The 27,917-nt window shown below is 53.5% G+C and overlaps 2 protein-coding genes and 1 pseudogene across 5 annotated transcripts in view; 2 read left to right on the top strand and 1 right to left on the bottom strand.

Annotated features, from left to right (window-relative positions):
• The window catches only part of PER2 (period circadian regulator 2), a 43,248-nt gene extending 30,892 nt beyond the window's left edge, over positions 1–12,356 (top strand). For 2 of the 3 annotated variants that reach the window (XM_030803380.1, XM_030803379.1), the window contains 7 exons: positions 323–487; positions 1,502–1,756; positions 3,713–4,503; positions 5,613–5,775; positions 6,624–6,816; positions 8,163–8,313; positions 10,886–12,350. In XM_030803380.1, the coding sequence (XP_030659240.1) occupies positions 323–487; positions 1,502–1,756; positions 3,713–4,503; positions 5,613–5,775; positions 6,624–6,816; positions 8,163–8,313; positions 10,886–11,101 (1,934 nt within the window). In that variant the 3' untranslated portion in view covers positions 11,102–12,350. Of the gene's footprint in view, positions 1–322; positions 488–1,501; positions 1,757–3,712; positions 4,504–5,612; positions 5,776–6,623; positions 6,817–8,162; positions 8,314–10,885 lie in introns of all 3 variants that reach the window. The other variant, XM_003277482.2, reaches the window with a different exon arrangement.
• Positions 12,357–17,343: 4,987 nt separating this feature from the next.
• HES6 (hes family bHLH transcription factor 6) lies at positions 17,344–19,087 on the top strand. Of its 2 annotated transcripts, none has more exons than XM_030803602.1 (4): positions 17,344–17,536; positions 17,614–17,700; positions 17,788–17,869; positions 18,105–19,087. In XM_030803602.1, exons 1-4 carry the CDS (start codon positions 17,456–17,458, stop codon positions 18,527–18,529), a joined length of 675 nt encoding a protein of 224 aa, XP_030659462.1. In that variant the 5' UTR covers positions 17,344–17,455; the 3' UTR covers positions 18,530–19,087. The 2 variants fall into 2 exon arrangements, with proteins under 2 accessions (XP_030659462.1, XP_030659463.1); XM_030803603.1 differs by having other exon boundaries at positions 17,788–17,829; positions 18,105–18,233.
• A 5,452-nt stretch (positions 19,088–24,539) lies between these two features.
• On the bottom strand, positions 24,540–25,623 carry LOC100597055 (annotated as a pseudogene).
• Between the last annotated feature and the right edge of the window lie 2,294 nt (positions 25,624–27,917).

Here is a 27,917-nt window from a genome sequence, read left to right as displayed (position 1 = left end):
AAAGGCTGCCTGGCTGCAGGCAAGAGCCCCTCACCAAGCGTTCCCTGCAGCTGCCAAGCTGCTGCGCCTCTCCGCAGAGGACTCGGGATTTAAGTGTGTAACTGCTCCCATTTCAGAACTTTCTCTTTTCCACTCTTCTCCTATGAATAAACATTGGGGACAAATCATCCCATGCCCGGGCCAGAGTGTCTGTGGGATGGGATGGGATGGGTTGTGTGCACCCTGGTGTGGAAGCTGTATGGGCACTCCGGTGTCGGTTTCTCATCTGCACAGTGCATTGTAATGACACGCTAATGTTTGTTCCCCCCTTCCTCTCATGAAGAGGCAGAGCCACCCTCCAGGGTGAACAGCCGCACGGGAGTAGGCACACACCTGACGTCGCTGGCACTGCCGGGCAAGGCAGAGAGTGTGGCGTCGCTCACCAGCCAGTGCAGCTACAGCAGCACCATCGTCCATGTGGGAGACAAGAAGCCGCAGCCGGAGTTAGGTGCGACCGTGGGCTCTTGGATCGGAGAGCAGTGTGATTTTTAAACATGAAAACAAGAAGTTTGCCATCTTAATTTCTTTTTCTAAGTGCAGAAGAACCCCACCATAGCCCGAAAGGGGGGGCGTTTCAGGAAATCCAGTTACGTAAAATGCAGGGTGGAGTGCGACCAGCCAGGGCCCAGGCAGCAACCTGTCCAGGTCCCTGCTGCCTTGTGGTGCCCCCCAGTGGCAGTTGTCTGTTCTGGCATCAACGCAGGAGGGTCGATTGGTGCAAGATCTTATCCCCTTTAATTGGTGCAGAGAGAGCACTGGGAGCGAGGCTCCACCTCCCTCTTCCCTGGGCGGGCCTGGGGTTCTTTCCTCTGCCCAGCAGAAGGTGCGACCGTTAGCCCACCCTGTTTGTGGACAGGAGCCAGTACAGGTGGTAAATAGATTTACAACGAACTCATTGGTGGCTGAGTGTTCTTATTCTTTAGAATATTATGATTAAAATGAATCCTGAATTTGTTCTTTACTAAGAAGAGGGAGATGATGAGGAAAAAGTGTATGTCCAAGATCCAGTCCCCAAGCCCTCCCTTTCAGGATGGTCAGTGGCCCTGCCTGTCCCCTGTCCTGTCTGCCCCATGGGCCCATAGGGTCCCATCTGTTACCATGCCTGGTCCCAAACCCGGAAGGACTCAGCACGTTGACCCAAGTTTCTGATGTTCTGAAAGCTAAGGACAGCCCAGGGATATCTTCAGCAGCAGAGCTGAAGCCCAGGGTTCGCCACGTTTCCGTTTGTTCAGGCCCAGGTTGCTGAGCACCTGGCTGTCAGGGCTGGCCTGCCCTGCTTCCTGCCTGTTGCCATGAACTTTCTCAGAAAGCTAAATGAAAACATTGTAGTTTCATCCTCATGCCACAGGCATCATGAAATCACTTTATATGTGAATGATTTGTCTTGTTCCTGAATATAGTGTGGCCTTAAAATAATAAACAGGGCACGTGTGGACCAGAGCCCTGGGTTCTTGTGTTACAGAGATGGTGGAAGATGCTGCGAGTGGGCCAGAATCCCTGGACTGCCTGGCGGGCCCTGCCCTGGCCTGTGGTCTCAGCCAAGAGAAGGAGCCCTTCAAGAAGCTGGGCCTCACCAAGGAGGTACTCGCTGCACACACACAGAAGGAGGAGCAGAGCTTCCTGCAGAAGTTCAAAGAAATAAGAAAACTCAGCATTTTCCAGTCCCACTGCCACTACTACTTACAAGAAAGATCCAAGGGGCAGCCAAGTGAACGAAGTAAGTGATACCCAAATTAAAAGTGGGTTTTAAAAAACTTCATTCCTGTTGGTACTGAGTCCAGTGCTGGTTTCAAAATGTGAAATGTGTCCAGTTTCAGAAGCATTAACATGTGAGACAGCTGTTGGAACTTCCCTGGCAACACCATCTGTTTCTGTAGAACTTCCCATCGAGGGAGTGCTCTCAGGATGTCAGCTTGCATTCCCTGGGGAATAGTCCCAGTCTAGTGCCCGGGGAGGGCAGAACCATGGCAGGGCAGTGCTGCTGTGCCCACATTTCTTGCCTGAGTAACCATGTGGGCAGGGGCCCCACCTGGACGGGACCTCCAGAGAATCAGCTAATTCAACCTCAAGATAGTGGGCATGTGGTGCTGGGCACATGAGGAAGGAGGGGTGTACCATTCCTGGTGCCCTTCTCCCCAGGAGATGCACCCTCCTGACTGGGCCAGCCTCAGGGCTGGGCTTTGGACTCCAAAGTCAGGCAGAGTCCATGGTCATGGTGTGGGAAGCTGCTCTGTAGGCCAGGTGCCACTCGGGGGGTTGAAGGTCAAGGGATGAAGTAAAATAGATGAGCTTCTTCACCCCTTTCCTGGCTCAGGAGTCTGGCTCCTGATCCCCCAGTTCCTTCCGATACTCCCAGACACTTGTTAGAGATGCTGCCTCTTCCCTTCCCCCTGGGACACTGGCACAGGGCTCAGAGCCAGTGAGCCCAGGAAGCCACTCACCACAAGGACCCAGCTGCCCCGGATCTCTGGGCAGACGCACCAAGGGAAATGTGTAAGAAATTAAGCTCACAGCTTCCTTGAGGATTATGTCTTCTCCACTCTTTCCTTTCTCTCCTTCCTCCCCAGATTCAAGAGTTACTGCCAGCCCATAGAGAACCTCTGTAGAAATTAGAAAAAGGTGCACTCCATGGCCCTGAGCAGACCCACCCCATGGGACCAGCCTAGTGCAGAGTTCCCGCTCTTGCTTGCCCCCTAGACAACTCTGTAGCCTTATGCAGTGCACAGACTACAGAGCTGTCTAGGGCAGCCCTGCCAGACCCAGACATGATAACCCAGGAACCCAGTGCCTTAGCCACTGTTCCCACCAGGGGACAGATTTCTTGTGAAAAGAACACCAGATAGAGAGGCTGAATTGCAAAACCTCCATTTACATAGGAGTTTGCCTTGGACTAGCCCATTTCCCTTCAGCACATCCCAAAGGCATGGGACCGCCTTGGCACAGCTGACAGGAGATGTCCCAGACACCTGCTGCAAGAGCCCCAAGTCACTCTGCGTGATGTGAGAGGAAAACCAAAGTTCCCTGGATCCCCCCCCCCCCAATCCCCAGGGAGGCCATGGGGACATACCCAGAGTCCCTCCTTCACCCGTTGAGTCCCTCCATCTTCCTGAAGAAAGCCTTACTCAACAGCACTTGTCATTGCAGAGGAAGAATTTGGTTGCAAGGCAATGCTCCCCTCTGATCTTGCTCAGGCTGTTTGACAGGTGAAAGAGGAAACTTCCCTCTTTAAGGAACAGTAGTGACAGTGCTTATAAATTGAAAAATAGAGGAGGTCAGTGGCTCTACCGTTCAGATTTCACAAACCAATTTTTCCCCCAAATACTGGGGAACAGCAGAGACGTGACAGCTTTTTTTCTATTTAACAAATAGAACTTTCTATTACCACTCATCATATTAGCATTTCATAAAAGAAAGGACGTTTAATACCAGAAGAAAATAAGGAATGTGATCCTGCAATTAAGAGCTTGTCCTTTAAGTTGATTCAATTTAGTTTTATGGAAAAACCTGATGTTTTGCCCTGATTTTTCTCACTTCACTGAGGATCAGGGAAAACCACTTGGTGGACCAGGCAGGCCATGGGCCAGTATTTGGAAACCCAGGACTGTTGAACGAAGAGGTGTCTTCAAATTTGGAGTTAAAATTTTAACTCCAGGTATTTGTTTTTCTGCATTAGCTGCCCCTGGACTAAGAAATACTTCCGGAATAGATTCACCTTGGAAAAAAACAGGAAAGAACAGAAAATTGAAGTCCAAGCGGATCAAACCTCGAGACTCATCTGAGAGCACTGGATCTGGGGGGCCCGTGTCTGCCCGGCCCCCGCTGGTGGGCTTGAACGCCACAGCCTGGTCACCCTCGGACACGTCCCAGTCCAGCTGCCCGGCCGTGCCCTTTCCCACTCCAGTGCCAGCAGCTTATTCGCTGCCCGTGTTTCCAGCGCCAGGGACTGTGGCGGCACCCCCTGCACCTCCCCACGCCAGCTTCACAGTGCCTGCTGTGCCCGTGGACCTCCAGCACCAGTTTGCAGTCCAGCCCCCACCTTTCCCTGCCCCTTTGGCCCCTGTCATGGCATTCATGCTACCCAGTTATTCCTTCCCCTCGGGGACCCCAAACCTGCCCCAGGCCTTCTTCCCCAGCCAGCCTCAGTTTCCGAGCCACCCCACACTCACATCCGAGATGGCCTCTGCCTCGCAGCCTGAGTTCCCCAGCCGGACCTTGATCCCCAGACAGCCATGTGCTTGTCCAGCCACCCGGGCCACCCCACCATCGGCCATGGGTAGGGCCTCCCCGCCTCTCTTCCAGTCCCGCAGCAGCTCGCCCCTGCAGCTCAACCTGCTGCAGCTGGAGGAAGCCCCTGAGGGTGGCACTGGGGCCACGGGGACCACAGGGGCCACAGAGACAGCAGCTGTGGGGGCGGACTGCAAACCTGGCACTTCTCGGGACCAGCAGCCGAAGGCGCCTCTGACCGTAAGGATTTTCTGATGCTCTTTCCCCAAAGCAGGCAGCAAACAGCACACCTGGCAGGCCGGCCACACATGCTCAGTTCAGACATGGGGGTTACAGGATTGAGGTTTCCACCAAACCCTGTAGATTGCCATCCTATCAGAGTAGATGATTCGAAGCCTTTTATTGTCATGGAATCTGAATGAAGGAGGAGAGATTGTGGTACAGACTCCAGAAAGCAGCATGTGACTTGACAGTATTTATGGGCTTCGAATGTTTAAATGACTCTTCAAAGATAAAGCACAGTCAGGTTAAATACCAGAGCTAGGGCTCCTCAGGGTGTGGCGCCAGAACCTGGCTCAGGTGGCCCCGGTGAAGGCGGAGAAGGAGGGGGACACAGCCCTAAAACCAGCGTGACCTCAGTTTCCAACCTCTGCAGGCGTAGGGACACTGTGGGATTCTTAACCAGTTAATGAAATGGTAGTTGTATTTGCAGTTAAACACTTGTGTTTCTGAGCGAGCTCAAGTGTGTGGGAACGCCAGCAGCAGTGCAGTCCGTAGGCCTCAGGCGATTCCCTGCCTTGGCCGGGGGACCCAGGGCTCCCGGGTGAGGAAGTGCAAGCATGTAGATCTGTGGAGCTTCTCCCAGTCCTCCCGCCACCTCTGGGCTCCTGCTTCTGGAGTCCTGGGCCTGCAGTCTGGGTTTCCAAGGAGAGGAGAGTCAGGGATGCTCCCCAGGCCAGGCCCCGCCCTCACTCCCAAGGCAGCCCCCACAGGGGGTGCTGTGAGAGGCGTTTTCCCCATCCATGTCTGCCGCATGCGAGGAGGGGGCTGTGGCCAAGGAGCAGCCTGAGGCTTTCCCCCCTGGAGCCCAGGTATTGCCGTCTTCCATGTGACTCTTCCAAAATTAAATGTAACTAGACGGTATCCATAGAGCATCAGTGGAATTTGCACCGTAAGCCTGGTGGTGATGCGTGGTCTGCTCGTTAGGCCCTCCCTGGCCGTGAACCTCGCAGCCGCTCCACAGCGCCCCTCCACCCTCACCCCACTCATGCCCCCCACCCCCACCCCGCTGCGTGTGCTGTGTCCTGACTGAGCCCCTGAACAGCAGTGTCTGCTTCCTGTCCCTAAAGCGTGATGAACCCTCAGACACGCAGAACAGTGATGCCCTTTCCACATCAAGCGGCCTCCTAGACCTCCTGCTGAATGAGGACCTCTGCTCGGCCTCGGGCTCTGCTGCTTCGGAGTGTCTGGGCTCTGGCTCACTGGGCTGCGACGCCTCCCCGCGTGGGGCAGGTATGTGTTGGCCCTGGCGGGGTGTTAGGCACTTGGGAGGTTCCCGCAGGATGCACTGCCACAGGCCGGCCTCTGTGCTCAGAACAGGGTTCACCGGCACTCCCCAAGCAGCTGTCAGAGCCCATGCAGACACGCACACAGACACACTCTCCCTGTTCAGCATGGCCGGCCCTAGCTAGTCAGAATTCCACATCCTCCCTGTTTGCTTCTGATTTCGGTGCCTACAGGCCTCACACCCTGGTTCCTTGTGGGACCAGCCCTCTGACTCCCCAGATAGTGGTTTGCCTTCTTGCATTAGTTCCACTTGGTGAACTGAGGGTGTGGAGCACCTGCAAGCCTCTACCCGCTGGGATCTTTCACATGTGATTTGGAATCTCAGTCACCAGAAATGCACACACTCTCCACAAAATTGAAGCTCCCCTACTTCTCTGGAGTGAGCTTTTACCTCGCCTCCCTTCGCAGGCCTGCTGCACAGGTGAGGCTGGCTAGGGAGCGCTCCAGGCCAGCTGCCTCCCCTTGTGGGAAACTGCAGTGCCCTGTGGTCCGCATGAGTGAGATGGTGAGAGCTTGGGAGAGGTGGTCAAGGCTTCTAACACGCAGCTCTACCTGAGCTGCTCAGGGCTTCACAGGAAAGAATCGCCTGCGTGGCACTAGCAGAGATCCTGTTTCCTAATTACCCAGAGCATTCAAGAAGTGGGAAGAGAAGGGGAACATGCACCGGCACAGATAGCCAATACCTAAGAAGGCGCTGGGCTCTCTCAAATCATTCTGACTTTGAGGAAGCACATTATGCAAGGTTTAATTTCATATGGCAAGGTTTTGACGCACCACGTTTTTTGTTTTTAAAGGCAGTAGTGACACAAGTCATACCAGCAAATATTTTGGAAGCATTGACTCCTCAGAGAATAATCACAAAGCAAAAATGAACACTGGTATGGAAGAAAGTGAGCGTTTCATTAAGTGCGTCCTGCAGGATCCCATCTGGCTGCTGATGGCAGATGCGGACAGCAGTGTCATGATGACATACCAGCTGCCTTCCCGGTAACCACCCAGCGTTTTCCTAGGCACCTGGGGAGGGATGGGGTTCAGGAGTTGCCAGAAACAACAAGGTCAAGGTCATTCAGATGGGGCGGGACGTCCCTCTCCGAAAGACTTAGATCTAGTTGAGTGCAGCAGAGAAGCAGGCTTACCTCTGGACAATTCTGCCAGGCTAGTACAGGATGACCCTGGCCCTGCAGTGTGGCCAGGGTAAGCCGGGGCCATGTGGATTCACACCCTACAGCCTTCGAGGAAGACAGGCCCCTGGTGCCTCCTTCACAGTGCCACGCTCAACTTTTACAAAGCATTGGTGCCAGCATGTCTTTCTTTGTTGCCCAGTAACCCTGTGAGGTAAATGGGGTGTGTCTGGCTGTCTGACTTAGAGTTGAAGGAACCAAGTGTCAGAGTAGGTGACCAGCCCAGGGAGCGGGCTGCTCTGCAGTGACCCGAGGGCTCTGTGTCCACATCAGGCTGCCATAGGGAACTGCATGTGGTCCCTTCCCCTGCGGAGCACCCGCTTGGCATGGGAAGCTGGGAGGAAAGAAAGGAAGGAAAAATGAACCCTGTGTAAGTCTGTTTCCACACTGCCGTAAAGAAATACCTGAGATTGGGTAATTTATAAAGGAAAAGAGGTTCAGTTAACTCACAGTCCTGCAGGGCCAGGGAATCCTCAGGAAACTTACAGTCATGGTGGAAGGGAGGAGAAGCAAGCACCTTCTTCACAAGGCGGCAGGAAAAGAGCACAAGCGAAGGAGGAACTGCCAAATACTTATAAACCCATCAGATCGCGTTACAACTCACTATCACCAGGACAGGGTGGGGGAACCGCCCCCATGATCCAGTCACCCCTCACCAGGTCCCTCCCTCAACATGTGGGTATTACAGTTCCAGATGAGACTTGGGTGGGGAGACACAGCCAAACCATATCAAACCCCTAAGTCCTCTGGTCAGCTAGTGGATATGGGGGCTCCATCTCCAGGGCAGCTGTAGTCCAGCCCAGCACTGGCCAGTGGCAGGGGAATGCCATCCTGCTGGCAAGAATCTCCCAGATGAACCATTCCTGTGTGGACCCGAGCCCCAGGGGACAAGGTCACACCTGCAGATACCCAGCTCTCAGGCCTATTGTAAGATACAGTAAAATTAAATCTTGACCAGAATCATCATTTTCATAGAAAAACTACGGGTTCTGTACTAGGGAGATTAAGTTACCTTAAATGGAAATTTTTTTAAAGAAAAGGAGATTTGCATTAAACAAAATCATCTAAAACTACATTATTTATTCTGAAAGAATAAAAACAGAAACCCTTAAGACATTTGAAAGCTTACCAATTTCTAAATATCTTGCGAAGAAATTTAGACGCGGTTTTGAAGGAGGACAGAGAGAAGCTGAAGCTCCTGCAGAAACTCCAGCCCAGGTTCACGGACAGTCAGAAGCAGGAGCTGCGCGAGGTCCACCAATGGATGCAGACGGGCAGCCTACCCGCAGCCATCGACGTGGCAGTAAGCTCACGGGACTCAATTTCTGATATGGCCCTGAAAGGCTCTGTGATGGGGATTCTCTGTACTATCTTTGCAACTTTTCTGTCAATTTAAAACTTCTAAAATTAGGCTGAGCGTGGTGGCTCAAGCCTGTAATCCCAGCACTTTGGGAGGCCGAAGCGGGTGGATCACGAGGTCAGGAGATCGAGACCATCCTGGCTAACACGGTGAAACCCCGTCTCTACTAAAACTACAAAAAATTAGCCGAGCGTGGTGGCAGGCACCTGCAGTTGCAGATACTCGGGAGGCTGAGGCAGGAGAATGGCATGAACCCGGGAGGCAGAGCTTGCAGTGAGCCGAGATCGTGCCACTGCACTCCAGCCTGGGCAACAGAGAGAGACTCCGTTTCAAAAAAAAAAAAATTCTAAAATTAAAGGTTTATTTTTTTAAAGGCACAACACTATATCTACTTCAAAGAACTTTCTTCCAGTGGCTTTTCAACGTTGTTTCCAAAAAGGTTGAAAAATCTAATCTCAGTCACTTGCTGAAATCTGTTTTTCCTTTCTTTCAATTCTGTTTTCTATTTTACAAAAAAAACCTCTCCTGTCACAAATCCTCAGTGTCCATGGAGAACATTAAATAATGGTGGAAACAACAAGTTCCTGCTGGTGTGCTCTCCAGGCACGTGTCCTTCCAGCGGCCTGTGGGCACTCCACCCCCTCTCTCCTGCTCTCTGCTGACCCCTCCCTCCCACACACCATGGAAGCTGTGCTCGTCAAGGTCTCAAGTTCTCCAGCAGCCGAACACAGTGTCACTTCTCAGTCCTCGTCCCAGGGACCATTGGCAGCAGTGAGCGGCTCTCTCCAGGGAGCTCTTGCTACGCTTGGTCTCCAGGCCCTGTGCTCTTCAGGCTGTCCCTCTGACCTCTTGGCCTCCCCACAGGCTCTTCCTCTTCCCCCCACCCTCGGGCTCAGTGTCTGCACCTCTTTTCCCCCCCGCCTGCATCCTGCAAGCCCTGGAGGCATCCCGGGCTCTACTTCTCAGGCCCCAGCCAGTGGGTTGGCAAATTGTCTGGGTTCAACCTTGAAGATAGAAGCCCATCACTTAGTGCCTCCAGCATCACCACACAGGTCCAAGTCATGAGGATGCTTCCATGGCATGAGCCCTGGATGTCAGAGTGGCCTCTAAGCTGCACTCACTGCTCCCTGTGTCACCTCCGGTCAGATTCTGTCCCTCACAGTTCAGATCCCTGCCAGCGCTGTGCCACCTCAATCAGAATAAATGGTTGCAAAGCCATACACATCTGACCGCCTGTCCACATCTTCTACCTCATCTCCCATTTCTCCTCTCCTTCCCTCCTCTCCAGCTACACTGGCCCCTTAGCTGTTTCCCAGACTACCCTGGCAGGCCCCTGCCACAAGATCTTCACACGTGCCCAGCCCTTTGCTTGGAATCCTTTTTCCTCAGATAGACCCGTGGCTCACCCTGGCTGCCTTAGAGTCTGTTTTCCACCCACTGCTGCATTAGTAATCTATTGCTGCACGGCAGATGGCCCCAACACTTAGTGATTTCAACAGTAAACATGTATTACCTTGCACGGTCTCTTTGGGTCAGGAATTTGAGAGCGGCTTAGCTGGATACTTCTAGTTCAGGGTCGTTCCTGATGTTGATGGTGAGATACTGATGGGGGCTTCTGTCACCTGCCAGCTGGAGGACCAGCTTCCAGGAGCCTCACTTGCAGGCCTCTCACACACTGCTGGCTCTTGGCAGAGGCCTCAGCTCCTTGCCCTGGGGACCTCTCCATAGGGCTGCCTGGATGTCCTCACAGTGTGGCAGGTGACTTCCCCAGAGAGGAAAAGAGGAAGCCAAGGTGCCTTTTAGGACCTAGAATCAGAAGTCAGGTACTCTTTGTTAGAGGCAAATGCCTAAGTCCAGTCAAGGTTGAAGGAGAAAGGAATTAGGCCCCACCTTTTGAGGGAGGAGTGGCAAAGAGTGTGGATGCATTTCAAAACCATTGCGTCACCTTTTCTGTGGCCTGCTGTGAATGTCCAGTTGAAAATCACAGATGTCCTCCATATACCCTATGCCTCTGGAGCCCTTCTTAGTTATTGTCCCTCTCTGCTACTAGAGTGCCAGCTCCTGGGACAGGGATTTTGGCCTTTGCTGCCAGCTGCCTCCTGGCTGACACCTGGTCACCTGCACCTTACTCAGTTTGAATGACTTTTTTTTTTTGGGCGGGGGGGGGACAGAGTCTCACTCTGTCGCCCAGGCTGGAGTGCAGTGGCGTGATCTCTGCTCACTGCAAGCTCCGCCTCCAGGGTTCAAGTGATTCTCCTGCCTCAGCCTCCCGAGTAGCTGGGACTACAGGCACCCACCACCACGCCCGGCTAATTTTTTGTATTATTAGTAGAGACGGGGTTTCACTGTGTTAGCCAGGAAGGTCTCGATCTCCTGATGTCATGATCTGCCTGCCTTGGCCTCCCAAAGTGCTGGGGTTACAGGCGTGAGCCACCGCGCCCCGCCAGTTCGAATGACTTTCGTAACAACTCAGATCTCAAGTTTGTTACTGATCTCTCTTTTTTTTTCTTTTAAGGAATGTGTTTACTGTGAAAACAAGGAAAAAGGTAATATTTGCATACCATATGAAGAAGATACTCCTTCTCTGGGACTCAGCGAAGTGTCGGACACCAAAGAAGACAAAAATGGATCCCCCTTGAATCACAGGATCGAAGAGCAAACGTTACTAACCCCTGCCCCACCTCAGCCCGGCAGCCAGCGAGGTACACCAGGTGGTGCTTGGAAGAGATGAAAGATCTTCATGGCTGTTTCCACTGAAATGGACACATATGCTCATGTTGCTTTTTTTGTTTTAGAAAAAAAAAAACCATAGTTTTCTGAAGGGGTGACTTAAAACTGTGGCGAGTGGGGAGGGTTTGGAAAGAAATATGTTTTTATATATAAAATATATATGTGGAGTTCTGTGGGATGGGGAAGAGATTTTAGTTGTTATTTAACTTGAGAAAGACTAAACGCCTCTTAGTGTCAGGGAAGTTGCCTCAGTGCTCCCAGAAGTCCTGTGACTGTGACGAGACCTCTGTCTGCTGCACCAGCTGGGGACTCTGGCTTCCAGAGCTCAGGGTGTTTGGATCAGATCAAATTTTGTCCTCTCTTGGGGACTGCTTTTTATCTTAATTATCATTTAGTCAAGGTAGAGTTTTTTTTTTTATACATAACAAATGGAGATAGCCTCTCCTAGTTTTATTTCAAAACGTTTCACATTAAATGGTGTGAAGCATTGTTTGGCAAACCAACAGCTTTGGCTTCTGGTGTGGTCAGTATTTCAGTCTGACATAGCTTTTGTTTGTAGTGAACAAAGTTGAAACATTTGCTCTGGACTAAAGAAGCCTAGTGGTTTGTGTGGCCAGCTCCATCGGATGAATGCACACGCAGACGCTCTGTATATTTCTGCATCATTCTTGTCTCCTTTTCAGACCATGATGGCCAATATGGAGATTAAAATATGTCATCAGTCATCTCTTTATGGTGACTTCCCTCTGCAAACCAGGCTGTGACCAACACATGTGAGACCCCGTCCTGTTTGGTCTTCTTCCATTGGAGCCACCCAGACATCTGCTTCCACCCAGCCAAGCCCACATCGCATCTCCTGGCTGAGGGCAGCCACTGCCACTCAGTCCCACAGCTTGCGACTGCATCTGTATTTTCAGGGGTGCAGTGAGCTCACCTCTCCCACTGCACCCTGGGTTGGGTGCCCAGCCCTCATTCTTTTCATGAGCCCGACCTCTCTCGGAGCAGCTTCAGGCCTCTACCAGTGTCCCCAGCACTTTTAGGTCATTTGGACACTTGGGGAAAAGTCAGGCCAGTCTGCCCAGCTTTTTACAAAACCTCATGTTGCATTGTATATTCCAAAGATGGTTCAGAAAATTTAATATTGGTCCCTGGTGGGAATTCAGAGTCATCACTGAAGAACAGTTGACTTAAAATTGGACCAAGACTATGAGGCTTAAAAGGGACGCGGGTTTTCTTTTTTTTTTTTTTAGATGGAGTTTCTCTCTTTTTGCCCAGGCTGGAGCGCAGTGGCGCCATCTTGGCTCACTGCAACGTCTGCCTCCCAGGTTCAAGCGATTCTCCTGCCTCAGCCTCCTGAGCAGCTGGGACTACAGGCGACTGCCACCACACCCAGCTAATTTTTTGTATTTTTAGTAGAGACAGGGTTTCACCATGTTGGCCAGGCTGGTCTCGAACTCCTGACCTCAAGTGATCCACCCACCTCGGCCTCCCAAAGTGCTGGGATTACAGGCGTGAGCCACCACGCCCGACTGGGACCAGGGTTTTCTGTTTTTTGATGGAGGTGAAATATCTTGGCAATCCACTAGGTTTTCATCGTAAAACCATCTTATGCCTGACTATTAAACCTATTTTTCATAAACACAAGAACACTTTAATTTTTTGTTAATTTACCAAGTAACATCACCTGCCTATGCCTATGATAAGGCAGCTGTCTGCATTCTTAGGGCAATTAGATGTTACAAACTCCTTGCCTCTAAAGTCAGATCATGAAGGGATAGATGTTAATCTAAGGTTACAGTTATGTTACCGAAACACAAAACTGCCAAAATCTGATGAATGTTTACCATCAGCATTATTTTATTGTTTAATATATGCTCATTGATTGTTAACTGTAGCTTCAGCGTGTGCCAAGCAGTTGACTTAATAGGATCATCTTGTGAATTTGTTTACATGATGCCAAGCATCAAGTCATGTTTTCGTTAGTGTGTGTGCTTACACAGGTGTTAAACACTTTTTCTCTATTTTAAACTGAGCCTTCTTTTTAATATATTCCTAAAGAGATATGTAAATAAGCTCTCAGAGTTTGTGTGATGATTTGTTGAGCCTTGCCGGACAAGTGGTTGGTTTGTGTGCAAACCAAACTTTCTTTACCCAGTGCAATAGATCTGTTTGACTGCTTGTGTCTTTTTATGACCTGTTTGCCTTTTAGAAAATTGGTAAATAAAGCAAGTATATTTTTATTTTTACTTGTATGTATTTTTCACATAGCACAAAGGAAAACCTGAATAGAGATCAAAGATTATTTTTTTAATTTTTTTTTTAAAGAACTCCAGGAATTCTGCATTAAAGAATCTTACATCCCAAAGGCCTCCTGGTGGTCAGCTCCCTTATAGCGTTTGCTTCTTGCTGGTTCCCTTTCTTCCTGTGCATGTCACACACACACCCTCCTGCAGGCTGCAGGAGTGAACTCTGTGTAATGCACACCTAATCGTGTCATGCTGCAGTCTTTTCACTTTCAACTGGAGGGGTGCAGCTGTCTGGCTCAGCCCCAGAGTGCCCCCAGCTCTGCCTCCATGCGCCTCTGTCTTCCCTGCATCCCTGCCCTGGGTTACCTGGCCTGTCCAGGCTGGCTGCCTGTCTTCTGGTCATGGGGCTAGGTAGGGCTAAAGGTGGGGCGGTCAGGAAGCTCCACCAGAAAGGTCACATGTCTCCATTGCGAATGATACGGGCAGGGCAGCATAGTCCCCTGACCCCAGCCCTTCTTTCACAGTGATGAATGAAGCCTTGTGAGGCCAAAACTGTGGAAGCCCGAAGAGTTGCTCTCCATCCCTCCCACTCTTCAAACCATGACCCTGGGGGTGGGAGCAGAGAGCTGAATGGATCCTGAACCTAATGCCCAGCCTCTGAGAAGCTCCCTGAGCAGAAGGGAGGGGCTCTCCTCTGCCTGCTAGCCTGGCTGCCTAACGCCAAGTGTTGATGGGATAAAAGGCAAAGTCCTCCTAGTGAGCACAGAGGCCTCTGCAAACTGCTCTAAATGGCCAGATATGGTTGTTTCACTGAACCTGAGTGCTTTTGGAAGACTCTTAATTATATTTTTATTTACCATATAACCCCAAGGGTTTTATTTCCAAGCCAAACGGAGATTCTCTGAGTCTCCTGGGCAGATTGCCCACAAGGGTCCTGGACAGTCTGCAGGCCGCAGCTGCCTTTGTTCCCCCAGGGATTTATGGCCTGCCACCCCCACCGCTAACGGGTACCCCCGCAGCAACCACCGCCCTGCCTAGCCTCTGCTGGCCCCTGTTTCTGGCTCTAGGGGGATCAAAGGGCTCAAATGCTCAGGAAGTCCATACACAGGCAAACTTTGAAGGCAGGACTGGCCCAAGGGACAAATGGCAGGAAGTGTTGGCTAGGGGAGGCTGCTGTGAAGGAGGGAGGGAGGGCTTTGTGACCCCAAGATAGGCCAGGCTTCTGGGACAAAAAGGCCATGCCAGCTGGCCAGTGCACCGCTAAAGGGAACTGAAGCTGGCCTTGCAGAGGGGACCTTGGGCAACTTCCAGTCCAACCAAGAAGGATTTTGCTGATGTACAGCCTTCTCTACTTAAGCTCTTTTCCCTGAAGGGTCCTTGGTCACACTGTGGCATATCCCAGTGCTTAATTTCTCCTTCCCTCAACTCTAGACAGCATTCCTCAACCCCCACCCACTCCACTGTCAGACAAGGCTTTTGAGGTCCCTAGTCCTCCCTTTAGCCTACTCTGTCATAACTCCTATCACCTGTCCTTTTGTTTTTACAAGGTCAACTTTATATCATGTCCCATAACCATAAACAATCCTTCCTTGCCTTCTGTATAGATTAATTCTAAATGTTAAAACCCTATGAACAGTGTTACATTGTTGTGACTGTGAAAATTGTTGTCTCCTGAGCCAAGTAATGTGCTAGGATTACATTTCTTGGGAAGCTGTTTGTTTTTCCTAGAGTTCCTAGTTGGTTTTCTTTTTTTTTTTTGCTTGCACCGTTTGCCTTTATCATGTCCTCCTTGCCCCTCAAATCCAGTTCCCCATCCAATCAAGTGTTCAGTCAGTCTTTACCCAAAGTCCTCTTTTGGGGCCCTGATCATCCTGTTGCAATATAAATTGCCTAACATAAAGCAGATGTTTTAGGATGAGAGCGTCCTAAAACATCTTCTCGGCCTTGTTCGTTTGGATAATGAGAGGAGTGTTCATCAGTTTGCAAACTTGAGACTATAGGAAATATCAGTGGGTTTATTTTTCCCTATCACAGTTTCTCAAAGTAGTGGAAATGTCATTGTAGTTGCTTGGGGGAGTGCGGGTTCTCCTTCCCTGGGGTGACGTCTAAGTGGTGAAGGAGAGTAAAGTCACAGGCCAGTAAGCCACTTCCTTGGGATCCGCCACTCCAGCCCCACCCTGCCAGCCCCACTACTGGGCAGGTGGGGAGTGTGTGAAGTAAAGGGGTAGTTTCACACCCAGGTGAGTGATGCTGGGCTGGGGGAAATCTCAGGACCCTGCTCATAGAGCAACCAAGAGCCAGAGCAGGGACAGTTGGGAGCGGGCGGGAGGGGGTTCCAGGTAATTACAGAGGTCAGTGAGGTGACTTTGGGAGCTTTCAAACCTCTAACCAAACTCACCCAGCGGGAAGCCTGCAGGGGTCCCTCTGGTGGAGAGGCGGAAGTAAAGGGGCCATGGGAGGCCTGTCAGACCTCTCTAGGGGCAGTGGGGCGGTCGGTCTGCAGCCTAGTCCTGCCGCTCCGCTCAGCTGCTGCGGTCCCATGACGTTCCCCTCCCACGCGGCCTTCCAGCCCATCCTGCCGGGGACACCCCTCACCTTCCCTACCTACCAGCGCTTCTGTGAGGCCAGGCTCTGCTGGGGGTGCGGGGAGGTGAACAGGGGGTCCTAGGTCAGACTGTGCCCTTGTCCAGGGACGCTTATAGCCTGGAGGGGCTCAGAACAGACCCTGACGATCCCAGCCCGGGTGAGTAGTGGGGACTGAGGAAGGCAGGTGCTGTGCGGGGCAGGCTGGTGGTCGGCCGGCTGGGGTCCGAGAAGGCGTCTCCGCGTTCCGGCTCCTCCACGCAGCGTCTGGACTGACGCCGGGGCAGGAGCTGGGCAGGGGTCCCCAGGGCGCTGCCCGAGGGCGCGGCTCCACCGCCCATGCACCCCGCCCGCGGCCAAGAGGAACCCAGCAGATGGGCGGCCCGCCGCGATGGGGGGGGTCGCGGGCGTCTGGCCGGGACAAGCGCCCGCCGCCTGCCCGCGGGACAAAGCGCGCGAGACAAAGGCGCGGCCAACACCTGTCGCTCTTGGCGCGGCCGCCGCTTTTCTCCGCCGAAGCGGCCGCAGCTGCCAACTGTCACGGGCATCAAGTTACGGGACCAGACGGCAGCTTCGGCGGGCCTGGGGGGCGGGGCGCGGAGGACGAGGAGGGGAGGAGGGAGGAGGGAGGCGGGCGGGGGGCAGGGGAAGGGAAGGAGGGGGCCCCGGGGGCCAAAGGGGACTAGGGGGAGATGGGGGAGCTCAGAGGGGGGCGGGGGTGGTGACCCGCAGAGCCCAGGGGGAGAGCGGCGCGGGCGGGAGCACCCGGGACCCCGCCCCACTAGGACTCCAGTGCTGGCGGAGGGCGGCGTCGGAGGTCTGGCCCGGCGTCTGGACGAGTCCGGAAGAAACTCAGGGGCCGCCTTGCCACCGCTGCCCAGTGGACCCTGCCTCCCCGGGGCTTGGCAGCCACCCCAGCCAGGACCTGAAACCCCTCTAGGTCCAGAGACCGCGGACTTGACTGTGGCTCTGCACACCAGGGACGCATCTCCTGGGGCCAGTGGCCCGAGCGCTCAGCTCTGGAGTCGCCATCGGTGAAAGAGGGAAATTAATGAATTAATGCGTGAATGAATGAGTGGACGGACGGACGGGTGGACGCCTGGTCGCACGCGCGGCAGATCAGTGGTCCTAGAGCAGCAGACGGAGAGAAACAAGCGCAGGCAGGACCGCAGCTCCCCGGGGTCGCCGCCCCGGTGCCGTCCCCGCGGGGGTCTCGGGAAGGCCGGGCTGGGGGCCCAGCCTAGCTCAGCCAGCTGCCCGCCCGCCAGAGCCGCGGGGCCGCACAAAGCGCGCTGCCCCGATTGGCTGCAGCGCGCCTCGCGGTCGGCCGCCCCGGGCCCGCGCGGCCAATCGGCGCATTTAAATGCAAATAAGTGGCTATAAAAGGGGCGGGACAGTGGCGGGCCGGAAGCCGCGAGGAGCGCGGACGGCTGGGCTGCTGCTGGGCGGCCGCGGGGCAGCGGAGGGCGCCGGCGCTCCCCGTCCCCGCTGCTCCCAGTCCCCGCCACGTCCCCGGCGGAGCGGGCATGGCGCCACCTGCGGCGCCCGGCCGGGACCGTGTGGGCCGTGAGGATGAGGACGGCTGGGAGACGAGAGGGGACCGCAAGGTGCGGGCCGGGGCCGTGGGCGAGCAAGCAGGTGGGAGGCCGTGCGGGGCTGGGACTCAGTGCCCCGCTCCCCGCAGGCCCGGAAGCCCCTGGTGGAGAAGAAGCGGCGCGCGCGGATCAACGAGAGCCTGCAGGAGCTGCGGCTGCTGCTGGCGGGCGCCGAGGTGCGGCGGCCGGGCAGGCGCCGTGGGGCTGCGGGCGGGCGGGTCCGGGAGCGCGCTGCCGGCTCACCGCCCTTCCCGCCGGCGCAGGTGCAGGCCAAGCTGGAGAACGCCGAGGTGCTGGAGCTGACGGTGCGGCGGGTCCAGGGTGTGCTGCGGGGCCGGGCGCGCGGTGAGTGGCGGCGGGGCGGGCGGGGGCGCCGGACGCAGGCTCCTGTAACCCCCGCCAGACGGAGGACTTCCCTCCCGGCGCCCCTGTCCTGTAGGCGGCGAGGGCTTCCCCCGGAGCAGGGTGCGCCCCCGCGTCTCCTGGGTGAGCCGCGTCCCCGCGGGCCGGGTGGGCTGGGCCACGCTGTCGCCGCTCACCGCGCGGGATGCGGCTCTCTCCCTCCCACCCTCGGGCCCAGAGCGCGAGCAGCTGCAGGCGGAAGCCAGCGAGCGCTTCGCTGCCGGCTACATCCAGTGCATGCACGAGGTGCACACGTTCGTGTCCACGTGCCAGGCCATCGACGCCACCGTCGCTGCCGAGCTCCTGAACCATCTGCTCGAGTCCATGCCGCTGCGTGAGGGCAGCAGCTTCCAGGATCTGCTGGGGGACGCCCTGGCGGGGCCACCTGGAGCCCCTGGGCGGAGTGGCTGGCCTGCGGGGGGCGCTCCGGGATCCCCGATACCCAGTCCCCCCAGTCCCGGGGACGACCTGTGCTCCGACCTGGAGGAGGCCCCTGAGGCTGAACTGAGTCGGGCTCCTGCTGAGGGGCCCGACTTGGTGCCTGCAGCCCTGGGCAGCCTGACCGCAGCCCAAATTGCCCAGAGTGTCTGGAGGCCTTGGTGACCAATGCCAGCCAGAGTCCTGCGGGGGTGGGCCCGGCCCTCCCTGGATCTCTCCCTCCTCCCAGGGGTTCAGATGTGGTGGGGTAGGGCCCTGAAGTCTCCCAGGTCTTCCCTCCCTCCTCCGATGGATGGCTTGCAGGGCAGCCCCTGGTGACCAGCCCAGTCAGGCCCCAGCCTCGTTTCTTAAGAAACTTTTAGGGACCCTGCAGCTCTGGGGTGGGTGGAGGGAGGGAGCCACAGGCAGGAGGAAGAATCTTGTAGAGCTACCAGCGCTCTCCCAGGTTCACCTGCCCAGCCTTCACCAGCCCTGTGCGGGCTCTGGGGGCAGAGGTGGCAGGAATGGTGCTGGGCACTAGCGTTCCAGGCAGCCCTGGGCTAAACAAAAGCTTGAACTTGCCACTTCAGCGGGGAGACGAGAGGCAGGTGCACTCTGCAGCACTGCCCAGAGCTGTGATGCTCTGTACATCTTGTTTGTAGCACACTTGAGTTTGTGTATTCCATTGACATCAAATGTGACAATTTTACTAAATAAAGAATTTTGGAGTTAGTTACCCTTGAAGTATTGTTGAGTAATGTGTCATTAATGTGTCAGATGTGTACATGCTAAACGAAGCACATTTCCCCTGCATCTGAGGCTGGTGAATGTCCTTTAAAACCTCACCCTTTCTCAGCAGAGTGAGCAGTGTGATGGCGGTGGGGACGCACTCCGTGGCTGTCTCTGCAGCAGGCAGTACTTCTGCCCCCCCATACTAGGCAGGTCCTCAGGCCCAGCCTGTTCTTGGGCATTGTGTGTGTCCTGGAGAAGGATTTTGTTTGCCTGAGGCTTGTCTCCAGGGTAACTCAGCAATAGGGAGATGACCTGTCTCTGTGCCATTTTCTTGTTCATGAGCTTCAGGAATAATAAAATAATGCCTAATTGCTACCCATTTGGCTTGAAAGTATCTTTCAAAGACCTGTTTTAGGACCCACGAGCATGACATAGACATCAGTCTACTTGTGTGAGGTTGTTGCTTATCTTGACTGAAGAAGGAACTTCCCCACTGCTGCCATTGACTTCAGGGTCAAGGAGACCCACCCAGTTTGTGGCCTGAAATGAAAGCGCCGAGGCCCCAGGGGGCTTGAGCCTTAGGTCAAACTGGGTCCAGGAGGTCAGAACCCTCAGGGATGGAGGGTGGCAGGATGGGCAGCTGGGGTGCGGGAGCCTGCCCTCTTGGGCTGGGCCAGACCTGCAGATAGCACGTGGTCAGCCGGCTGAAGTCACCGCCACAGTTACCCTAGCCCTCTCCTCCTGCTCCAGGACCCCAAAGCAGCAGCTTCTCACTGTGGGTTGGTAGTCCCCAGGCTAGGGCCGAGGTGTGACAACTTAGCATTGACGTCGGGGTCTCCTCTCTGGACATGTGCTTTTGCCTTAACACCTTTCCCAGCAGCCCCTTTACAAAAGCCCCCAAGCAGGTCCTGGCCACCAGGGATGTTTCAAAGTTTGAGGTTCACTCTGGCTCATCTCAATTCAATGATAGAAGCCACTGGGCTATAACTAGATGCAGCTTAACTTTATCATCTGGAGCTGAGCTATTGGGGCAGTGGGGGAGCCAGCGCCACAAACGAAGGCTTGAGCAATGGAAATATCATTCCTGGGATTATTTTAATGTCCTCAGACAGACTGATGTAGGATGTGCCCATAGGGACACAGATGGATAATGGGCCATCCTGAAAGCCCTGGCTCCCAATAGCACCCAGAGGCCATGCCAATGAGGGAGCATCAGCCACGGACTGCTTCAAAGGAGCAACTTTCACCTCTCAAGTCCACTCATCACACCTTTCCAGAGGCCCTAGGAGGGGGTGAAGGGGAAGCCCAGGAGGCAAGGTGCAGGAGGCTGACCTGGAGTAAAAGCGTTGCTAGGACCAGGGTCAGAAGCCACTAACCCAGAACTCTGGCCCCATGCCCCTCCAGCCCTAAAGTCAGCTTCACAGTATCCTCGAGTGCAGCTTCTTTTGGAAATGTAAACTGGCTCCCACACCAGTGACCACTGTTGGCCTTCTGGGGCTGAGAGCTGCTCTTGCCTGCGGTGCAGCCTGGGGCCACCAGCTTCCCAGTCAGCTACCAGCTCCTCTCCCAGCACCCCCAGGCCTCCCACAAGCCCTTCTCTGAGGGCTGTCTCCTTCCCACCCAGATCCCTGACCCACTGTATTACTTTTCTATGGCTGCCAAAACCAGTGACCACACTCTTGGTGGCTTCAAACACACGGTTATTATCTTGCAGTTCCACGGGTTAGAAGTCTGTCAGGATTCACTGGGCTAAGATCAAGGTGTTGGCAGGCAGGGCTGTGTTCCTTCTCCTGCCTCTTCATTCAGGGACCACCCACATTCCTTGGCGGATGGTCCCTTCCTCCATCCTCAAAGTTCCTCGGAAGCATTGCGTCTCTCTGACCCTTCTTCCGTGGTCACGTCTCCTCCTTCTACTTTTAAAGATCCTTGTGATGACACCAGCCCCCTGGAGGATCCAGGATAATCTCCCTATATGAAGGTCTTTAGCTTAATTCTTAATTGCATTTGCAAAGTCCCTTTTGCCATGTAAAGTAGCATATTCGCAGGTTCTGGGAATTAGGATGTGGTCATGAAGGACATTCTCTGTGACACCTGCCCGCACCCTGGCCCAGGCGTTCTGCCTTCCATCGTGAAGCAGTGTGGCGCCCGCTTCCCACATGGGCATGGGCCCCCATCCCTGCTCACCTGCTCAGGGACCCTGCTCTCCACTGCACCATTAGCTTCTCCTCCCTTCTGGATCATTCTCATTAACCTACAAACAGGCTGTAATGTGAATACCTTCACTCGGAAGAACCTCCCTGGATCTGACATACTGTTAGCCTCTGTCTCATTGCTTGAAAGAAAAATTCCTTGAAAGCGTCATCTACACTTACTGCCTCCACTTCCACACATCCCATTCCTCTTCATTCCTTTCCAGTCAAGCTATTGGCCACCCTTCCACTGGAACTGCACAGTCAAAATCTCCAGTGACGAGCATGTTCCCCAACCCAGTGGGCATGTCTGCATGTCAACCTCACCTCTCGTGGGTTATGACTCATCCATCTGGAGGCTCCTCCTCCATTCTCAAGGGCACCACACCAGCCTTCCTTCTACCTCATCGGCCATCCTCAGTCCCCTGTACTCAATGCTCCTCCCTGCCGACCTCCACCTGGACGCGTTCTTCCCAAGGCTCTGTCCTCAGCCTTCCCTGCCACCCCCACACCCAGTGACACCATCTGGCCCGTTTTGCCAATCCTGTGCCCTTGATTCAAAGCCCCTCTCCAGGCGGCTGGCTCCTCTCCATCCTCCTGTCCACTCAGTGACTGCACTTAGATGTCAGATGGGCTCACAACACCGCCGAAACAACAGATCCGCAGGCATTCCCACTTCTCCAGACGTCACCCTCAAGTTCACCCTCTTCCCGCCATCCCACTTCCTATCAGTCAAGCCCATGAGCACTTCTTCTTCTTTTTTTTATTTTTATTTATTAATTATTATTATTATTATTATTATTTTGAGACGGAGTCTCACTCTGTCGCCCAGGCTGGAGTGCAGCGGCGAGATCTCGGCTCACTGCAACCTCTGCCTCCTGGGTTCAAGCGATTCTCCTGCCTCAGCCTCCCGAGTAGCTGGGACTACAGGCACCCGCCAACACGCCCGGCTAATTCTTTGTATTTTTAGTAGAGACGGAGTTTCACCGTGTTAGCCAGGATGGTCTCGATCTCCTGACCTCGTGATCTGCCCGCCTCGGCCTCCCAAAGTGCTGGGATTACAGGCGTGAGCCACCAAGCCCGGCCGAGCTCTACTTCTAAGCGCTGCCTCCACGTGTCGTCTTCTTTGCCACCGACCGAGTCCAAAGCAGCCTCGTTTCTAACCTGGGCCTCCGCAGCAGGCCTCTGACTCCCCTCTCACTCCACTCCCTTCCTGACCGCGACCTTCAAGACTGTACCCGGTTCAGCACCGCCGCTCCCCGGGGCTCTCCCCTTCCAGCCCTCCCCACGCTCTGCTCAGGCCTCTGCAAGTGACCCGAGAGCCAGGACTCGGACGGTCTCGATCAGCCAGCGCGCCCAGCCCTTGAGCCCTTCCGGGACTGCCCGGAGCCGGCGCTGGGGAATACCGAGCGCCCTGGAGGCGGGTTCGGGGGGGTCGCCGTGCGCTGGGAGGTGCTCGGAGGAACCGAGGCCTTGACCACGCCCCCTCCAGCCCCGCCCCGCCAGAGGCGAGCCGCGGGGCCTCCTGGGAGATGTAGTTCCAACCCCTTTACTTAGATTTTTGTTGTTTTTTTTTTTTAATCAGTTTTATTTAAGAATTTCCGGCCGGGCGCGGTGGCTCACGCTTGTAATCCCAGCACTTTGGGAGGCCGAGGCGGGCGGATCACGAGGTCAGGAGATCGAGACCACGGTGAAACCCCGTCTCTACTAAAAATACAAAAAATCAGCCGGGCGTGGTGGCGGGCGCCTGTAGTCCCAGCTACTCGGAGAGGCTGAGGCAGGAGAATGGCGTGAACCCGGGAGGCGGAGTTTGCAGTGAGCCGAGATTGCGCCACTGCACTCCAGCCTGGGCGATAGAGTGAGACTCTGTCTCAAAAAAAAAAAAAAAAAAAAAAAAAAAAAAAAAAAAAAAATTTCCAACAATGACATCTCTTATAAAAAGCATCCAAGCACAGGACACAGAACTGCAGCAAACAGCATTCTTATGGGTAGCTAACAGACATTAGAACTTCTACCCTTCTTTGAGACATCAGAGTTCACTGGTGAACTCTGCTTCCAGGTCCTCCTGCAAAGCACACCACAAGCTCAGTCCATGTTCTCAGCCCATCAGCTTCAGTTCACATTGCCACACTTACATATCAGTAACAGAAGAGAACACACACCATACAGCATTCACAGCAGTTGACAAAGGGGTAGGGGGAGTACGAGTATCATTTCACTTAACACGTTCAAATAAAGTGGGTTATCTAAGAACAAAAACTCACTTAAAGTCTTCCAACAGATGTGGATGTTCTTTGAATGCAAAAAACATTCGTACGTTATTTGCTATCATTGCTGTCTGCACACTGTCACCAAAGCCGCAGGATTGAGAGACACATCTCGCCAAGTTAAAAAATATCCGTTATACACCATCAAGTCTCTGCACGTGCTCTCTCCTTTTCTCACTCATACTAGCCTTTCATGCCTCGGCACCACCGTCAATCCCACACAAGGTTTCAAAAGTTCAAACAGCCTTCTGGTTCCATATCACAGCCTTGCGTTCAGAGCGTTTATACGGCTCCATGAAATAAAGATTAACGGATAAAAATGGGACACCCATCGTCAAAGACGCGGCCTGTGATGCGTGATGACGAATTCTTGAATGAGAAAGCATGTAGACAGAAGTGTTCCTATGGCAGAATATTTACAGCACTACTTTCAATCAAGTGCTTCTTCCATAAACATTTGAAATGAGATGAACTACAGAGATTAAATGAAGGCTTTATATTGTACTTTTGTATTTGAGGGGAGACAAGTGTTAAAAAACAAAACAAAAGAACCAAACTGTGACACCATGATCTCCTAAAAGGAGATTTTCTTAAGGAAAAAAATCCATATGGTGGGGTTCAAATTAAAACAAGGAATAAAGAATGTAGTTCTAATCCATGGCTTCCATTCTGAACATGCAAAGAATTCACTTGACAAGTCCAGGGATAAAATATTACCGGAGAAACCTTTTGATATCAATTGTAGTGTGTTGGTTTACCAATCAGGCAAACAGCAGTTCACTTGCAGCCACTCAATATTTCAACCTTTCATGTAACAAAACTTATAAAATTCCTTTAGCTGTTCCTTTTTCTAAAGAAGAATGTCAAAAATACTGCTGAATATACTCCACATTGAAGAAACCAATTCTGAAAATTCTTAGTACATATGTATTTTACAATGTATTTACCATGAGTTTAGAAAAATTTGAATTCCGACCATTCTATACCAACCAACCACAACCCCACTGTCTACATTCCCCAGCCAGAAGACTTAGAATCCACGCTTGAGCCAAAGCCGCCATTAAAACCACTGCCAACCCTGCATTTGATGCTGATCCCCAACCAGTTGCTGCACCAAAATTAGAACCACTATAAGAGTTATTTCCAGAACCGGAGGCCTGGTTTGGCTCCCTCTGCATGTTGCCTTGGCTTTGGTTATTATCCGATGGGCCTGGCTGGTTCGCTGGCTGGCTAACACGCCCATCGTACACCAACTGCTCTGTAGCGCTGCCTGGGGGGCAGCCATCATGACTGGATTAATGCTGAATGCACCAAAGTTTATCCCACCACCCATATTACTACCTTGATTGTTTCCCAAACCAGCTCCACCCCCTCTACTATTACCAAATCCACCCTGATTCCCAAAGCCACCTGGAATACCACCAAATCTTCCACTTCTTTCTGTCAATTGCCATTGTGCTTGGGTTCGGCATTGGATATATGAACACTGATTCCTTTAATCAAGTCCTCTCCACAAAGAGACTGAGCAATCTGATCCTCTGCAAATGGAACAAAGGCAAAGGCCCTGAACGGGTTGGGGATGAAGGCATCCATCACATCCCCATACCGAGAGAAGAACTCCCACAGCTCATCCTCAGTCATGTCCTCTGTACAGCGCCCCACAAGCACTTCTCTGCTTCTCAAAGGCTCATCTTGGCTTTGCTGCACCATAAGAACTTCTCCAAAGGCACTACAATACTCTTTCAGGTCCTGTTCAGTTGTTTTCCACGGGAGACCCAACACTATTAAATCGAACGGGTCTTTTCACTTTCACTGCTGATGAAGCATCTGTCTCACCCATTTTTCTTTTGTTATCTTTCGGATAGTTGACAACATACACCAGATTTCTCCAGCCAGCATCGGGGGCATGCAGAATTCCTTCTACCAGCCGGACACCTCTCATACATTGAGACACTGGATTCCCGTAGCGAAGCCCACAAGCCCCTGGAAACTGGGCTGTAACCGTGGACAGCAGCACCTTCTCATCGTCTTCCGATGGTATTTCAATGGGCTCATCGTTCTCATCTTCGGTTACCCGAATATATTCAGACATCTTTTACTTTTCCACTAGGCCGCTACTGGGAAGCCCGACAGGGCCACCGAGGCAGCGACGGACCTAAGGGCCAGTTTTTTTTTTTTAAAGAGGCCACCACATGCTGAGGCGGGACTACAACTCCCAGAGGCCTCCGCGGCCCGGAGGCCACGCCCCTTTGCGGCGAGCTCTGAGCCCTTTGCGGCGAGCTCTGAGCCCTTTGCGGCATTTGACACTGGACATCCTCGTGCTTCTTAAAGCACGTGCCCAACGGTGAGCAACGGCATCCAACGGTGCCCGAGGGACTCGCGCTGCCCGTTAAGCAGCTTTGCGGTGGCGGAGGCTGGGCTGCAGTCTCTCCGACATCCTGGGACAGAGGAAGAGGTGAAGGCTCTGCAGCCCCCGCCGCCCGATTTACGCTTGAGGAAGCGAAGGCGAGACAGGTCCTCTGCGGGGCCAGCCCACCGCTGCCGGGGGGCCCAGCCCTAGAGAGCGGGCCCGGGCTGCGGGGCCCGGCGGCCTGGACGGCGGAGCGTTGAAAGCTCCCCCAGGGATAGGAAGTGCAGCCGAAATCAACGACTGGGGTCATGAAGGAGGGGACGCTTGAGGCCGTGGAGGGGAAGCAGGTTTCTCCAGGAGGGAACCCAGGCCTCCGCTTTGCTCAGCGTTCCCCTCGCGAATGTGTTGAGCAGCTGTTATGTGCTGGGGGTACAGAGGTGAGACTCACGAGGCCCCTGCATTAAGATCAGCAAGACCCCGCAGAGAAGCCAATCCAACGCACACTGCCCAGAGGTAGACGTTGGCATTCCTTGATAGACGGCAGCCAGGGAAGCCCAGGTCTTACTAGATTATTGTCAGTACTTGGATTTGAATGTATCTGGCAGGAGGAGGGTTAAGGTTTAAGCTGTGCTCAGAAGCCCCTCAGCTCTTCATGGAATCTCCCAGGCTTTTCACTCTTGCATCCTCATGGAAAAATACTGCCCTCCCTGGGAAACCATGCTTTCTGTCCACACCTGCTCTGTTTCCATGTCTCTGTACTACCTATTGACCTGTCAATGGATGATGACACTTGGGGTACCATCCTCTCTCCTCCAGATCTTGCCCCACCTTAACCTTGAAAGAATATTAAATGCGCCCTTAGACGTCAGGAACCATCCCTCAAACCTTGCCATTCCTCTCTGTTGAACCTGTTCCAAATCTTAAGTGCCAGCCTCCATCTTATCCACTTTATCCTGGGGAACTTGTCCTCACACCCCGTTGAGGTTTCTTACTTATTGTCCTACTGTTTTCTTCACACTCCAGTTTCTTAAAAACAGTCTTCATTCTCATTTTCTTCATTTCCTCACCACCTGTTTGTCCCTAACAAAATTTCAGTATGGCTACGTTTCCTGCCATTCTACTATAGAAAACTTCTGCCAGAGTCTCCAATGAACTCCTGATTGCCGAGTAGACTCTTCAGTTTTCTCACCTGAACTTTGCGGCATTTGATACTCAACATCCTCGTGCTTCTTAAAACATTGTTCCTGCCAGAGCGCAGTGGCTCACACCTGTAATCCCGGCACTTTGGGAGGCTGAGTTAGGCAGATCGCTTGAGCCCAGGAGTTCAAGACCAGCCTGGGCAACACAGCGAGAGTCCATCTCTACCCAAAATGCAAAACATTAGCCAGACATGGTGGCCTGCACCTGTAGTCCCAGCCACTCGAGAGGCTGAGGTGGGAGTATCATTGGAGCCTGGGAAGTCAAGACTGCGGTGAACTGAGATCATGCCACTGCGCTCCGGCCTGGACGATGGGAGTGAGACCTTGTCTCAGAAAACTGTTCTGTGTCTAGTTTTCTTGCTCTTCTTGTCCCACCATTCCTTCTCAGGTTCTGGCAGTGGCTCCTCACAACTGGATATTAAATATTGTCTTTTTTTTTTTTTTTTTTTTTGAGACAGGTTCTCATTCTGTCTCAGGCTGGAGGCTGGAGTGCAGTGGTACGTACGATCATGGCTCACCACAACCTCGACCTCCCAGGCTCAAGTGATCCTCCTACCTCACCCTCCTAAGTAGCTGGGACTATAGGTGCACACGCACACCACCATGCCTGGCTGATTTTTGTATTTTTTGTAGAGAGAGATGTTTGTAGTGTTGCCCAGGCTGGTCCAGCAATCCACCTGCCTCACTCTCCCAAAGTGCTGGGGTTACAGGCATGAGCCACCGCGCCCGGCGAATATTGTCTTCCTAAACATTGTGCCCCACATTTCTTTGCTAGGCCCTCTTCTCTAGCTTCTAGGCTGTAATCTGTACGATCTCCATGGCTTCGCCTGCTGTGCC

Source organism: Nomascus leucogenys, chromosome 22a (genome assembly GCF_006542625.1).
Source record: "Nomascus leucogenys isolate Asia chromosome 22a, Asia_NLE_v1, whole genome shotgun sequence".
Taxonomy (NCBI): Eukaryota; Metazoa; Chordata; class Mammalia; order Primates; family Hylobatidae; genus Nomascus; species Nomascus leucogenys.
Note: the sequence above shows the minus strand (reverse complement) of the source record. Positions and strands in the feature narration are given on the sequence as shown.

What these genes read in the sequence shown, in the direction of transcription:
- HES6 (XM_030803602.1), top strand. Translation starts at nt 17,456, where the DNA reads ATGGCGCCACCTGCGGCGCCCGGCCGGGACCGTGTGGGCCGTGAGGAT. An exon ending in AGACGAGAGGGGACCGCAAG is followed by an intron (nt 17,537 to 17,613) that starts GTGCGGGCCGGG and finishes CGCTCCCCGCAG; the next exon opens with GCCCGGAAGCCCCTGGTGGA. An exon ending in GCTGCGGGGCCGGGCGCGCG is followed by an intron (nt 17,870 to 18,104) that starts GTGAGTGGCGGC and finishes CCTCGGGCCCAG; the next exon opens with AGCGCGAGCAGCTGCAGGCG.